This window comes from Narcine bancroftii, chromosome 5, assembly GCF_036971445.1.
Source record: "Narcine bancroftii isolate sNarBan1 chromosome 5, sNarBan1.hap1, whole genome shotgun sequence".
In the NCBI taxonomy this organism is placed as follows: Eukaryota; Metazoa; Chordata; class Chondrichthyes; order Torpediniformes; family Narcinidae; genus Narcine; species Narcine bancroftii.
The window spans coordinates 4,332,680-4,347,721 of record NC_091473.1 but is presented as its reverse complement, the minus strand read 5'-3'; the positions used below and the strand labels follow the sequence as shown (position 1 = coordinate 4,347,721).

The 15,042-nt window shown below is 42.9% G+C and overlaps 1 protein-coding gene across 4 annotated transcripts in view; it reads right to left on the bottom strand.

The window, feature by feature from the left end:
• The window catches only part of uba1 (ubiquitin-like modifier activating enzyme 1), a 381,394-nt gene that overhangs the window by 154,700 nt on the left and 211,652 nt on the right, over positions 1–15,042 (bottom strand). For all 4 annotated transcript variants that reach the window (XM_069936574.1, XM_069936577.1, XM_069936576.1 and 1 more), the window contains 2 exons: positions 6,009–6,198; positions 2,501–2,589 (listed from right to left, as the gene is read on the bottom strand). In XM_069936574.1, the coding sequence (XP_069792675.1) occupies positions 2,501–2,589; positions 6,009–6,198 (279 nt within the window). The remainder of the gene's footprint in view (positions 1–2,500; positions 2,590–6,008; positions 6,199–15,042) is intronic.

The window sequence follows — 15,042 nt, the reverse complement described above, 5'->3', positions numbered from 1 at the left end:
GGTGTGATGTGGGTGGAAAGAAAAAGTTTGAAAACCACTGTTTTAATTGTACCTATTTGACTCGTTATGTGTACGGAAATTTGTTAAAGATTGCCCAATGTTTAACTCTATTTTCAAACTCTCAGCAAATAGAACATGTCTATAATGTAAATGGCAAGACAAGATTCAGGCATGAGTAACAGAAACCCACAAAAGTGCCAAGTAATGACCATGTCCCCCACCTTGACCTTCAATGGCAATAGTGCATTCCTCACCATCAGCAGCCTGGTGGCCAACGTTCTGAGGTCTCAGGAGACTGATGACTCATGGTGAGAGACCTAAAGGCTTATCCGCCATCCACAAGTCCAGAGTGTGATGGATGGGTGAAGCTCAACCAACAACCAAGAAGCTCAGCACCATCCACAATAAAAACTGCTCGCTTGAATGGAACCCCTTCCACCATCCTGAGCATTCATACTCTCCATTTCTGATACATAGTAGCTGCAGTGTGCACCACCTACAATATGCACTGCAGTTATTCTCCAGCCTGCTCTGACGGAACCTCCCAAACCTTCAGTCTCCTCCACCACGAAGCTCAGGACCAGTGTGCGCAAGGAAATGACCTCACCAGCTGGTTCCCCATCCTCCTCTCTTGGAACTTTATCACCAGTCCCGCTGTGTCTAAATTCTGGAAATCCTCCCCTACAATCTTTACCAGGAGGACTGCAGCCATTCAAGAAAGTGGCTCATGGTAGGCAATAAATACTGGCCTTGCTACTGGTGCCTCGATTGCAAAGACAAATTAAAGACAATAGAAAGGGGCCTTCTCTCCTGTTGGGAATTCTCCTACTTTTCAGAACTCAATCTACCTGTGTTTTAAATGTGTTTAATGAGGCAGCCTCTGCTACATCATTCACTCCTCTCTATGATAAACAGATCCTCCTCATCTCTGTCTTAAGTTTACTCCCAACAATCTTGAGACTGTCTCTTAGATCGAGTCATCCTCCCTGCTTCTATCTTATCTATCCCTTTTATACATCTCCATAAAATTCTCTTTCATCCTTCTAAACTCCAAATGATTAGTCACAGACTTCTTTATTTTGCCTCATGGGTGAACACCCTAATTTCCAGGCTCAACCTGGTGAACCATCTTGTCATCACTCCCAAAGCCAGAATATCCTGTCTCTCCTCTAGTTTATTTTTCCTTCTTGCATCATGCCTTTCTAATCTACATTTGGTTTCTCTTTCTATTTTCTCAGTTCTAATCTAAGGTCTTTGATCCAAAACTTCAAATTCTTGGGTGTCAATAGCTCGGAGGATCGGTCCTGGGGCCTCCATGTCGATGCAATCACGAAGAACGCTCGCCAGCGGCGATACTTTGTGAGGAGTTTGAGGAGATTTGGTACGTCACCAAAGGCTCTCAAACATTTCTACAGGTGCACCGTGGAGAACACTCAGGCTGGTATGGAGGTGCAGGAAAGAACTCCAGAGAATTGTGAATTCGGCCAGCGTCATCACAGGCACCAGACTTCACTCAATCGAGGACATCTACAAGAGGCAGTATCTTAAGAGAGCAGTCTCTATCTTTAAGGATTCCCCCAGGCCATGCCCTTGTCACTTTGCTTCCATTAAGGAAAAGGTATAGGAACCTGAAGACGAGCACCCAGTGAAGCAAGGACAGCTTCTTCCCCCTTCTGCCATCAGATTCCTGGACGGACAATGAACCACAGACACCACCTCACTTTCTCCTATATTTTCCACTCTTCATTTATTTTGGAATATAATTTATCGTGATATTGGCACCGTCATGCTGCCGCAAAATAACAAATTTTGTGATGCTCTTGACAACAAATTCTGATTCAAAGACTATTCCTTTTTCTTCACAGATGTTGGCTTAGTTGCTAACATTTTTGTGTTGGAAGAATAAACAGGAGAGGAACACACCATTCAGCCCTTTAAATTGACTCCTTCATACAAAACCATCACGGCTGATCTTCTGAATTAGTATTGTATTCCTGCTCTTTCCCCATACTATACATGGCCTTTTGTGCCCAGAAATCTCCTTAAATATCTCAAGCGACTTGGCCTTTTACTACCTTCTGTGGCAGAGGATTTCACTCTTTGAGTGAAAAAACATTTTCTCATCTCAGTCACGCCGTGTCCTGAGACTCTGACCACTGACTGGCAGTCTGGGGAAATGCCCTCCTTGCATCCAGTCCATCGAGCCCCGTCAGTGATAGTGGGTGGTGTAGCATTACAAGCACAAGGTCATCACTGCAAACTGGCTCCTTTTGCCCTTGGTGGTGAATTGGACTGAGCATCGCAGGGTACAGCCGAACTCAACGGAGATCAGGATTACTCTTCTGAACCTGTCAGCACAAAGAGTGCGCAAGACTAACTCAATAAAATACAAAGGCGTGGATGGATGAAGCACCAAGAACAGAAGGTGGGGAGAAGGGGTGTTATAAAATGAAAGGCTATTCTGCTCCGATGAATTAGCATTAGGCATGATTGAAATTACCTTCTCAAAATCAATGGGGTGCATCTCACATCCACTGAACGCTTCACGGGAAGAAAGTTGATTCTTCAGGTCTTCAACATCATTGTTAGCTGCACCAGTAAACAATGAGAAAGTGAGTTTAGAACAAGTTAATAGGGGAAAAGGAGCATGTTTTTCCCCCTTTGGTTCCACCTCGTTCCATCTGTCCTTCTTTCCCCCAATACCTGTTGTTATACCACAACCGTCATCTTCTCTGCTTATCCAGTGCCAGCGTGTCTTCACTTATTATCTGCCCCATCCATCTTGTATGGCTCACCTCCCTCCAACTGACATCCACTTTTTTTCCTAGTCTTTCTTTCTCTCTCCTCCCCCCCACCCCCCCACCTTCCTCTGGCATCTGCCAATCAAACGTCTCTGTCTATCATTCTTCACTCCTCGCTGGTTCGGCAAATCCCAATCCAATCCCTCCCACCCTCTCCTCATTACATCCATTACCTCCCCTCTGCACTCTCGGTCTTGATGAAGTGTTCCAGCCAGAAACACTGACCATTCCTTCCCCCACCACCCCACCCCAATGCTGCGCGACCTGCTGAGATCCTCCAGCAGATTGTTTATCCCTCCCGATTCTCCCATCTGCGGTCCCTCCTGCGTCACTTGTTTGTTTATGATGCAATTCACTTCCTCTGAGATCACCTCAAAAGCCCGATGCTCCCGGTTACGGCAACTCTCAACATAGTGTCACTTTTATTACGTAGGAACTGGAGAATATTTGTACCCAGTAAACTCCCACCATTGGCAATGCGGTTGTGTCCAATCTAATGTTCGTTGAGGGATAAATATCGGCCAGAATTCCAGAGAGAACCCTAAACTTAGGAACTTTTATACACCCTGACTGTACACCTCAGTATAACACCTCTTCTAAAAGAAAATCGCCACAACAGTTCCGAGCTGTCTAGCTTTGGTTTCTCCACACCACCCCCTCCCTCCCCCCGCTACCTCCATTTTAATGCTCAAGCCTGTGAAGTGGGACTGAAACCCACACTGTTTAGACTGAGCACTAAACTCCACTGGTACACCATAATATGACTGTTTCATCCTACTTTGCATGTAGTGTATACCTCAGCTTTATCTCTTAAGCGTCTGGAGAAGTTGTATCTTATCAGACAAGATCAATAAAATTCACACGGCCGAAACTGATCAGATATTTGTGCATTTAGATTTAAATAAGATTTTTTTTGTATTCTGTCATTTGTCTGAGCTGGCTATTTTATTGCTTGCACTTTTATTCTGGATAAAGGTGTTGGTGAAATGTAACAGAGGGCAGTAAATAGGTATTGTCAGTCCCCCGAGTGAGTTAATGAAAGGCAATTGTGCTCTATCTCGACAAACTGCTGTTGCTTTGCTTTGCGGAATTTTAGCCCTGGGAGATACGTCCAAGCATTAAAAAAAAATTAAAGCATTCGAGCCTGCAAATGGACTCACTCACATATATCAGAGTGAACACACTGACATTAATGGGAACCATTCACACTCCCAAGGATGTCACTGGAGCATGTCGGCTTGACTATTTACCCAGCCGAACTGATGCCGAGCAGTCTCGGCAGAAGCTTGCAAAGTTATCAGTGGAAAATAATTTTTTTTTTAAAGGGAAAAACAAAACACGAGGTCCCACAAGTGACTGGGCCACAACATTTCCCAAACTCTCCGACGTCCTGCTCTTTCATGCCACAGAGATTTGAGTACTATTTACTGACAGTTTTTTTAGAGCGGGGTGCAAGGTTTAGAAGAAAATAAATATTTTCATTCAGAGGAAGATGCCCAAAGACCACTGCGATCTTCAGTTGTTGAGCAAGAGCCAGGTAAATAATTTTTGTTACCTAAGGGAGAGTGTGTCCTTACTCTGAAGACCAACACAGAGCCACACCAGTAATGGTCCCAAGACCAGCGTATCAGTTGTGAAGCAGCTGAGATCTCTTGTTGAGAATAACACATTTGGAATTGCTGTGCCCTACTCTGTTCCACATGACCACAAATCAAGGCGGCAAACTAAAACCTTCATCTGGCAGCAACTGAACTACATTTTTAGGGAAAGCGAGAATGGTGACCATGACAGTTAGTGCTACGCTATTACAGCACCAGAGACCTGGGTTTGAATCTGGCGCTGCTTGTAAAGAGTTTGTACGTTCTCTCTGTGACCTGAATGGGTTTCCCTTGGAGCTCTGGTTACCCTCCCACCCTCCAAAACACACAGGGTTGTAGGTTGGTGTGATGCAATTGGGTGGCACGGGTTTCAATGACCGGAATCGGCTTCTACTGTGTTGTAAATAAAATTTAAAATTGAACTAATGTCAGGATTTTGGTCCAACACCCGGACTTTCTTCCTCACAAACAACTGGCGCAAGAAGCAGGTGAAGTCAATCGTGTTGGTCCAGCACTCTCATCAAAAGAGGTAGGAATCGTCTCAAGCATCTTCGAGCAGCCAGTTTCCTTGGCTTGTTGTGAGAGGTCAAGGAACAGATCATAAATGTCGGAGGATGTGGAAATCAACAAAATGAATAATAAAAGCACAACACTGGAGAAACTCAGCAGGTCAAACAGTGCCCTTTATAAAGCAAAGATAAAGATACACAACCAATCTTTTGGACTTGAGCACTTCATCAAAATGTCAGTAGGTGCCCAAAGTAAAATAGCTAATAAAGCAGTTTTATAGAGCCTACAGATTTCAATGCTTTTTTGTGCAGAAGGCTTCTGGGAATAGATCCTTGAAAGTGGTTATGCAAGTAGATAAGCTAGTAAAGAAGAGGTGAAGAAGTCATGTTCCACTTTAGTTTGACTGCATTCGGAGTATTGTGTGGAGTCTTGGTGGCTCCCTGATAGGAAGGATGTGCAGGTTTTGGAAAGGGTGCAGAAGGGATTTACCAGGATGTCCCCTGGACTAGAGGGGCCACGGGACAGAGGTTGGACAAACTTAGGTTGCTTTCTCCGAAGCATGACCTGAAAGGTGACCTGATAGAAGTTAATTAAAATTATGAGAGGTATTGATAGGGTAGACAAGAACTTTTCCCCAGAGTATAATTGACACGTACTAGAGGGCATACGTTCCCCACACAGAGAGTGGTAGGAACCTGGAATGGGCTGCTGGGACTGATGATATAAGTGGATATGATAGTAGCATTTCTCCTTCTTCTTCTTCTTTGGCTTGGCTTCGCGGACGAAGATTTAAGGAGGGGGTAAATGTCCACGTCAATCAGCTTCTAAACAGACATGAATATAAAGAGAATCATTTTCAGGCAGCAGAGTTCATTTAATTTGGACATCATGTTCGAGACAAACTTGTCTCTGTTCTAAGAGGGCCTGCGCTAAGCTGCATCCCCTATTTTAATATAGAACGCTGCTCAAAGAGAATGGAAAAGTCATCAGCACGAGTGACCATGTGGTTGGTTCGAAAGCACACAGGAAAACTTCCACCGTCTGCCACTCTATGTGAAATCAAGAGAGTAGCAAGGAATTCCCAGAAGGGGACACTTACCCACTGAAACCTCAGCTTCTGCCATTTCCTGGTCACTGGTGTGGATTGTGACCCCGTATTTTGGGGTGAATGGAGGAATGGCAACACTTAGAAGGATCTGCTGGATTGCAGCTCGATCTTTGGACCCAGTTATGGAATAGTTCTCTGCAAACAGGTTAGCTGCTGCCAAAATGTAGTCCATGTGGACGAGCTATAAAAAAAGGGGAAAGAACATCAGGCAACATAACAGCATTGCAGCTCAATAAAAGATAAACATTACATGCAAGTCTGATTGAAACAAGAGATACAATTTCACAAAAGTAACAAAGATGCAACAATTTAACTCTTTCTGTAACAGTGCAGGAGAAACTCAGCAGGTCACACAGCATCTATAGGAAGTAAAGGCGCATACAACACACATACACTTGTGTAAAAGTAAAATTTTGTAGACCATTTTTAATGTTAAATTTATGGGGTCGACCTTTACTACTTTTGACCATGGTCAGTATCTGTGCAGTTCGAGGCATTGAGAGCTCCAATGGGCTGAGGAGAGAGTCCGCAGTCGAGGTGTTGGGAGCTTGGATGGGGCCAAAACGTGGGGGTGGGTTGGGGTAAATCGATTTTTACATGCGATTTACCAAAATACCAGATTTTTGGGCCAAAAATTGAGGGGGGGGGGGTCAACTTTGACACAGTATCAATTATTACACAAATAAAACTAGTGTCTCAGGCTTGAGACCTTCATTTATAAACAGACAGATTGAATAAAAAGTTGGGGAGTTGGTTTCCCCTTTGCTTCCCATGACCTGCTGAGTTTCTCCAGCACATTTGTGTATGCAATACAACCACAGTGTCTGCAAACTTTCCTGTTTATTTAACTCTTTAAGCTTGTTCTGTGATTAAAGAAAGCATTGGCTGATCTGAAACCTAACTCACACATGCCCATTCCTTCACCGTAGACCCTTGTACCTTTGATTAACAAGGATATATCAGTCCAGCCACTGTTTATGGAAGAAAATTAACCAATGCCATGATTAACCTTCTTACTGGTTTCTGTGTTCTATTTTTGTGGATTCAAAATGACACGCAAGTGTGGCGTACTTTTGCAAGCTGTTTGTACGGCACACAAAACAAAGCTTTTCACTGCATCTCTGTTCACATGATAATAGCTATTCAAAATCCCTATCACCTTTTGAAGGTTGATGCGTTTTCTAACTTCATTCTGAATGGCAGTCTCTCCTGAAGACCAAAACTCCCTGACCAGCAGAAAATGATTATTTGATGATTAAAACAGAGAGTAGAAGTGGAAGCAAAGTATTCTGCCTGGAGGTCGGTGACCAGTGGAGTTCCGCAGGGATCTGTTCCAGGACCTCTGCTCTTTGTGACTTTTATAAATGACCTGGATGAAGAGGCGGAGTCAGTAAGTTTGCAGATGATATGAACATTGGAGGAGTTGTTAATAGAGCAGAAGGTTGTCATAGTTACAAGAGGATACAGACAGGACGCAGAGTTGGGAAGAAAAGTGGCAGATGGATTTCAATATGGATAAGTGTGAGGTGTTGCATTTTAAAAGGACAAACCAGAAGGCTGAGTACAGGGTTAATGGTCGGTTACTTAAGAGTGTGGATGAACAGTGGGACATTGGGGTTCAAATCCATACATCCCTCAAGGTCGCTGCAGAGGTTGATAGGATGGTTAAGAAAGTCTATGGGATGCTGGGCTACATTAATAGGGGGATGGAGTTCAAGAGTCGAGAGGTCATGCTGCAACTTTACAACTCTCTGGTGAGACCTCAGAGTATTGTGTTCAGTTCTGGTCACCTCATTATAGAACGGATGTGGAAGCTATGGAGAGGATGCAGAAGAGATTTACCAGGATGTTGCCTGGATTGGAAAATGAGTCTTATGAGGCAAGGTTAACGGAGCTGGGACTTTTCTTTTTGGAGCGTAGAAGGGTGAGAGGAAACTTGATAGAAGTTTACAAGATTATGAGAGGCATAGATAAGATGGACAGCCTGTACGGTAATGTTCTGTATTCTAAACTCACTGCGTAAATAACATTGCTATTAGTCCTTTCAAACTGATCTCTCACTTTAACTCAACCCTCTGTACTGTGTTTTATTCTGCTGTACTTGTGTATGGATAGACTTGCTGAATAGCACGCAAAACAAACCTTTTCATTGTAACTTAATGCATGTGACAATAAACATAAACTGCACTTGGAATCTATGCTAATCCCAAGTAAACGAGTAACCTGATGTTTAATTTTCTGAAAAATGGGCGACACAGTTGGTGCAGTGGTTAGCGCAACGCCTTTACAGCATTAGCAATCGGGACCAGGGGTTGAATCCCGTGCTGTCTGTCAGGAGTTTGTACATTCTCCGTATGTGCGTGGGTTTTCCCCGGGGACTCCAGTTTCTTCCCACCTTCCAAAAATCGTACCAGGGGTTGTAGTCAATTGGGCGGCACGGGCTCGCGGGCCTGTTACCGTGCTGTATGTCTAAATTTGAAAAAAAAATTAATAATCAGACAAAGCTAGAAAGTCACTGGAAGTGAGGGAAGGTGTTGATGAGTTACTGTTCAAGGCTCCATGCTTTCTAAGCAGAACACCTCCGACCTGACGCAAGATGTCTACGAGGAGTGTGGACAGAATAAAATGTTCAAATAAAAATTTGACACTCAAGCCATTTATGAGTGATACTTTTGGAAACCCTTCGACCCTGGGTTTATTCACATCTTGCTAACTTGAACCAGGGAATTGAAAACAGTCAAATTGAGAAAGATGAGGGTATTATCACAGAGATCTGTGTTTCAAACAAAGTGAATTGGTTAAAATGAATGAATCATAGAAACTGATCACACTGTTCCCACACTGGTGAACTCTATTAACAAAGGACAGAACCAGTCTGTCTAGAATGAATGATGAAATTCTGGGATACAGGGATGGGGTGGAGGGGGAGCGGAATTGATGCAATAGTTTAACAGAAAATACATGTTCCATAAAAACATTTGTAGAAAGGTCATTGTTCAACATGGTATATTGCAGGTGAGGCCACAGAGGGAGCTTATAAAGATAGCAACTGTGACCCACCCCTTCACCCATGTTCCCTTGCTTCAAACCAGTCACTGAATCATTTCACTCTTTAGGCACTTTAAAAACAAATTATTTTTTATTTTTCACACTATGAACCATACTGACCAAAGTACACACAAACATTTCCCTCTTGAATATACACAGTGTCATTTTCTCCCTTTTTTCCCCCCTCTCTTCCCTCTCTCCTTCACCCCCCCCTCCCCACCCACTCAACGTTCAACCTATATGATACATTAAACCCATTAAACAATGTCATCACACAATGAAAATAAACAAGAAATTTGTGTCTTCTACTTTTACACACTGGGTCAGTTCATTTCGTCTTCTTCTCCTTCTGTCATTTTAGGGGGTGGAGGTCCGCGGTAGGAGTTCTCTGTTGTGTTCCGTGTACGGTTCTCAAATTTGTTCGAATACTGTGATGTTATTTCTTAAATTATATGTTATTTTTTCCAATGGAATACATTTATTCATTTCTATGTACCACTGTTGTATTCTCAGGCTACCTTCTAATTTCCAGGTTGACATAATACATTTTTTGCTACAGCTAGGGCTATCATAACAAATCTTTTTTGTGCTCCATCCAAATCTATCAGATTTTTATCAAACAAGGGAAAAACCAGATTGGACCAGATTAGAGCTAGAAAAAATAGGGGAGAAGGTACCTGAACATATACTATATAAGTGGGATAAGTGGTGCAACATAGGAATTCACCATCTGCTCAACATTTGGAAGAAGATTCATGTAGAAAGGAATAAAACAAATTATCAACTACCAAAACTAATATTGACGCAAAATCAACTAATCCCTTTCACAATAGATAACCTTTCCTTTAGAGAATGGGAGAGAAAAGGGATCAAAAGAATAGAAAATTGTTTTTCGGGAAATAAATTATTATCTTTTGAACAAATGAAGGACAAATATGGTATAACTCACAGTACAATGTTTGCAGACCACCAACTGAAATCCTACTTGAAGGACAAACTGGGAAGCAGGCTGAGGTTACCAGAAGGAAGCAATTTTGAATATGTGATTACAGACACAATTATAATTAAAAGATTTATAACAATCATGTACATCAAACTGCAAGAGAAAGAGAACAAGGAAACAAGCTGTAAACCCAAATTAAAATGGGAACAAGATCTAAACATAAAAATAAAGAATGAAACATGGGAAAAGCTATGCTCTGGAACTATGAGAAATACAATAAACACGCGGTTACACATGATACAATATAATTGGTTACATAGGCTATACACTAAGCCTCAAAAGTTAAATAAATGGGACCCAACAGTATCAGACAGATGTTTTCACTGTAAGAATGAAACGGGAACAACAGTACATGCAATTTGGGCATGTGAGAAAGTGGAAAAGTTTTGGGAAGATCTAAACAGGTATTAAATAAAATCACAAAAAGCAACATACCAAAAAATCCAGAGATCTTTCTTCTAAGTAACTCTTTAGGCACTTTTAAGCAGGGAAAACACCAGTCTGTAAAGACAGAGGTTCTTTGCCCTTACGGCTAAAGACTTAGCTCCCTGAATGCGCCATGACCTGCTCCAAGGCGCTGATTTTAACCCTTCTCGGGGAAGGATAATCAGTTGGGCACTGCGCTCCGTCACCTGACCTGAATGTACAGCCACTGCAGATGGCTGTTTAGGGCATCTGATGCTGTCTGCCCACCACCCATCTCCCCACTCACCCCTCTCCCTCTGAGGCAGGGGCGGTGGGAGCTGGCGGGCAGCGGGGGCTGTCGGGGCAGTGGTGGCAACCGGTGCAAGCTGAGACAGCCACACTGGGCTGCTTCAGTCTTTGGGGCCGTTCCATGCAGCTCAATAATCCCATAATCCCCCACGCAGCTGGAACTGTTCTGGGATCCACAGAGCAGTTCCAGCTGTGTGGGAGATTATGGGTAGGGAAGATGGCCATTGCTCTGACATGTATTTACGACGGGTGGCACTACGGCACCAGTTGCCTCACCTCTATCGGCTATGAGGCGCTTCTCGATTTGAATGGGATGCTGGAGCAGCCTTTTAGGGCTGCTGTCTGCAAGGTAAGTTTTAAGTTTTCGATCCGCTCTTGTAGCCTGACATGAAATGGCCTTTTGTTAAGTCTGGTGTGGCACTGTATGAACGCAAGCTATAGGGGAAAAATATAGGTGCTTAGATTGCATCTTCAGGGTGAGGTTCTGGACAAGTGGGACAAGAATTTTAGATGTTGGGCAGGAGAGCGAAGTTGACGAAGACCAGACTGACTTAGTTACAAGATTCAGAGGTGGTTGCTTAGAATTGAGGTGCGCAAAAAACCTCTCACTGAGGGCAGTGACTGTCCCGAGGGTTGAGGAGACCAGGTCATTCGGAGCCTTTAGAAAGGATGCAGTTAAGAATTCTGAAACATCAGGGAGTTGAGGATTATAGGCATCCTGCACAGAAGGCCTGGGGCAGATAAGCTATGGCTACGCTGAATATCACGACAGTGTTGAGGGGCTGAACAGTCACCTCCTGTCCCTTTGTATGTGATCCTAATGGGATCCTGTTGCCTCCTCCTGCTCCGATTTCTTGTGGTTCATAGTATTTTCATTGAATTATCCTCAAGTTTTGTGGGGTGAAAGGAAGTATACATTCTCTTTTGGTTTCTGCTTCTCAAGTTCAGGTTTATTATTTACATAAAACTGGATGAAGCAGCGTTCTTCAGTCCTCGGTGTAAAAACATGCAAACACATATATAGTCAGAACACACACACAAACACCCACACACAGGTTCTCCCCTTGAATCCTAGTCCTGTCAACAAATAGGAAGGGAATGGATTCTGATGGAAACACATTCAAAGTGTTACTCAATGCACCAGGCTCAGGTGAAATCTGTGAACCATATGTCATATCTGTGGCCAGCCTGGAGATCGAAATGGGAAGTCACAATAAGGCTTGCGTTTGTATAATGCCTTTCACATGCCCTTTAACCAGCCCGTGGGTGGAACCACGTGATGGAGTAGTGGCTGGTAGGGTAAAACCAGCCCTCTACAGAAAAAAAGTCAAGAAAAGACAAAGCTTAACAAATATAAAGTATAAGAAATAGAAGATAAAGTTGCAGAGAAGAGAAAGAAGATGGCACCTAAGAAGGAAAAAGTAAAAACAACTGGGAAAGAAGAAGAAAAGCCACTGGAAAAAAAAAGGCCTTACCTGCACGATGGAACAGGGAGCTGTGGTGGCGAAGAGTGTCCAATGTCCAAGGTTGGTACTGGCCCCACGGAGTCGCAATCCCCCGACCAGAGGACTCCAAAAATGGCTCTCTGAGCCAAACAAATGTGCACAACTGTGCAATCAAAGGTAAAAGGAAACAATGACGGGACGAGGGCTCAGCTGAGGAGCGGGCAAGCACGGCGCGACCAGCTGAGGGACGCCCCCGACACCAGGGCTCTCAGCTGGAAGATGAGGAAGGCGGCAGGAGAGTGAGGAACCAGGCGAGGAAGAAAGTCGATGGGGTGAATGGCAAGAGGAGGCCTGACAGATGAGCAGCCCAGGAGGGGAGGATCAACAACAAGAAGAGGCCCTCAAAGTAATACAAGCAACTTTCAGGAGAATCAGAAGAGACACAGATACAAAGAAGAGAAGAAGACACAAACACAGGTACAAACACAGAAGAAGAGGAAGAAGACCAAGATCTTCACAGAGAGATAGAAGGTGAAACAGATGGACAGAATATAGATAAAGCTTTTTTTGAAGAATAAATGAGAGCATTAAAAGAATGGTTTTCATTAGAATTTAGTGCAATTAAAAGAAAAATGAAAAGAACAGATAAAATGCAAAGTTTAGAACAGGTCATGACAGAAATAGGGAAAAGAGTAGAAAATGTGGAAGAACGAGAAACAGCTGTAGAAATGGAAGTAAACGACTGAAGAGGAAAATTGGAAGAAAGTGATAAAAAAATTAAAGAGACACAAGAGTTGTTATCTCAGAAAATTGATATGTTAGAAAATTATAGTAGGCGAAACAACATAAAAATAGTGGGCCTGGGGAGGAGTCACGTGATGGAGTAGTGGCCGGACGGTGAACTCCAGCCCTCTCCAGAAAAGTCGGGAAAAACAAGAGAAAATACAAAGGCACAGAAATACAAGTTAAAGAAAAGTGAGTATAAAGGTGGAAAGAAGATGGAGACAAAAGGAGAAAAATCAAAATCAACGGAAAGAAGAGAGGAAGAGAAGACAACGGAGGAAAAAGGTGAAGGCCTTACCTGTCCGAAGAGGCCCGCTGTGGAGAGAAGACCCCACTACCTCAGGTCGGTAGAAAGAGAACTACAACAATGGCTCACAGAGCCGAGTAAAAGTGCGCAACCGCGCATGCGCGACTCCTCGCGCATGCGCGATGCGCATGCAAAAAAACACACCGACGGGAGGGGGGACCAGCTGGGGAGTCGATCTCCACAGCCGGCAACGACAGCTGCAGAACACCTGCAGCAAGAAGAGACCACAGAAGACAATAGAAACAAGAAAGAAGAGGAGGAAAGGGCAGCAAAGAAACAACAGATGGTCAACCTAGAGGAAGAAGAAGAGGAAGAGTACAGGGAAATAGAAGAAGAAAAGATAGGCAAGGTAAAGGAGGTACTTGCTCTTGTTAGAGGATACATGGAGTCATTTAAAGAATGGCAAACACAGGAATTCAATGATTTAAGAAGAAGAATAAACAACACAGAAAAGAAAATAAATAAAATGGATATGACCTTAACAGAAATGGGGAAAAAAATGGACAAGATGGAAGAACGGGCAATAGCAGCAGAAATGGAGGTAGAAGACTTAAAAAAGAAATTGGAGGAGTCTAATAAAAAAACTAAAGAGACACAAGAATTACTAGCCCAAAAAATAGATATAATGGAAAATTATAACAGAAGAAATAACATAAAGATAGTGGGCCTTAAGGAAGATGTAGAAGGCAAGAATATGAGGGAGTTTATAAAAGAATGGATCCCTAAGGCCCTAGGATGTCCAGAACTACAGCAAGAAATGGAAATAGAAAGGGCACATAGAGCATTGGCCCCTAAACCACAACCACAACAAAAACCAAGATCTATTGTAGTAAAATTCCTAAGATATACTACAAGAGAAAAGGTACTGGAGAAGACAATGGAAAAAGTAAGAGAGGGCAACAAACCACTGGAGTATAAAGGGCAAAAAATCTTCATTTATCCAGATATAAGCTTTGAACTCCTAAAGAAGAGAAAAGAGTTCAATGCAGCAAAAGCGATTTTATGGAAGAAAGGATATAAATTTACACTGAAGCATCCTGCGGTATTGAAAATATTTATTCCAGGACAACAAAACAGACTATTCTCGGATCCAGAAGAAGCACGAAAATTTGCAGAACAATTACAAAAATAGACTGAGGGATGAAGACGGGTAATGAGAGCAAAAATTATCACGATTGATATGTATGTGGGTAAAGACAAAAATAGACTGAGGGATGAAGACGGGTAAGGAGGGTAAAAATGACCACGATTGATATGTATGCGGGTAAAGAGGTATAAGAGTGAATAGAGACAATGGGCATATGTGAAAGTATCTGTAATTAGAGGAAAACATAGAAAGTATAGACAAGAATTAATAAGGGAAGGTAATGGAATAGAGAGAATAAGGAGGGAACTAAAAGAGTGACCTTTGTGACATATAAAAAACGAAATCTTTTCTGGGGGGGGCTGGGTGGGGGGAAAAGAGCGGTCACTGCAAAATCAGTTGACGCTTGCGAGTGGATTCGCAAATCCAAATGGAGAGGGGAGATGTGGTTGTCCGACAAGGGATAAAGGGCAACTCAGGAGGGGAAGGGGAGATTGGGGATAAAGAAGATAGAAATAGGAGAATAAGGAAAATGTTGGATGTTGTAGGAATGTTGTCTGGTAAAGAGTTGAAAATAAGAAAACAGAAATGGAAAAGGAGGAAAGGTAATGATGGAAAAACGGAAAGAGAAGATAAACAAA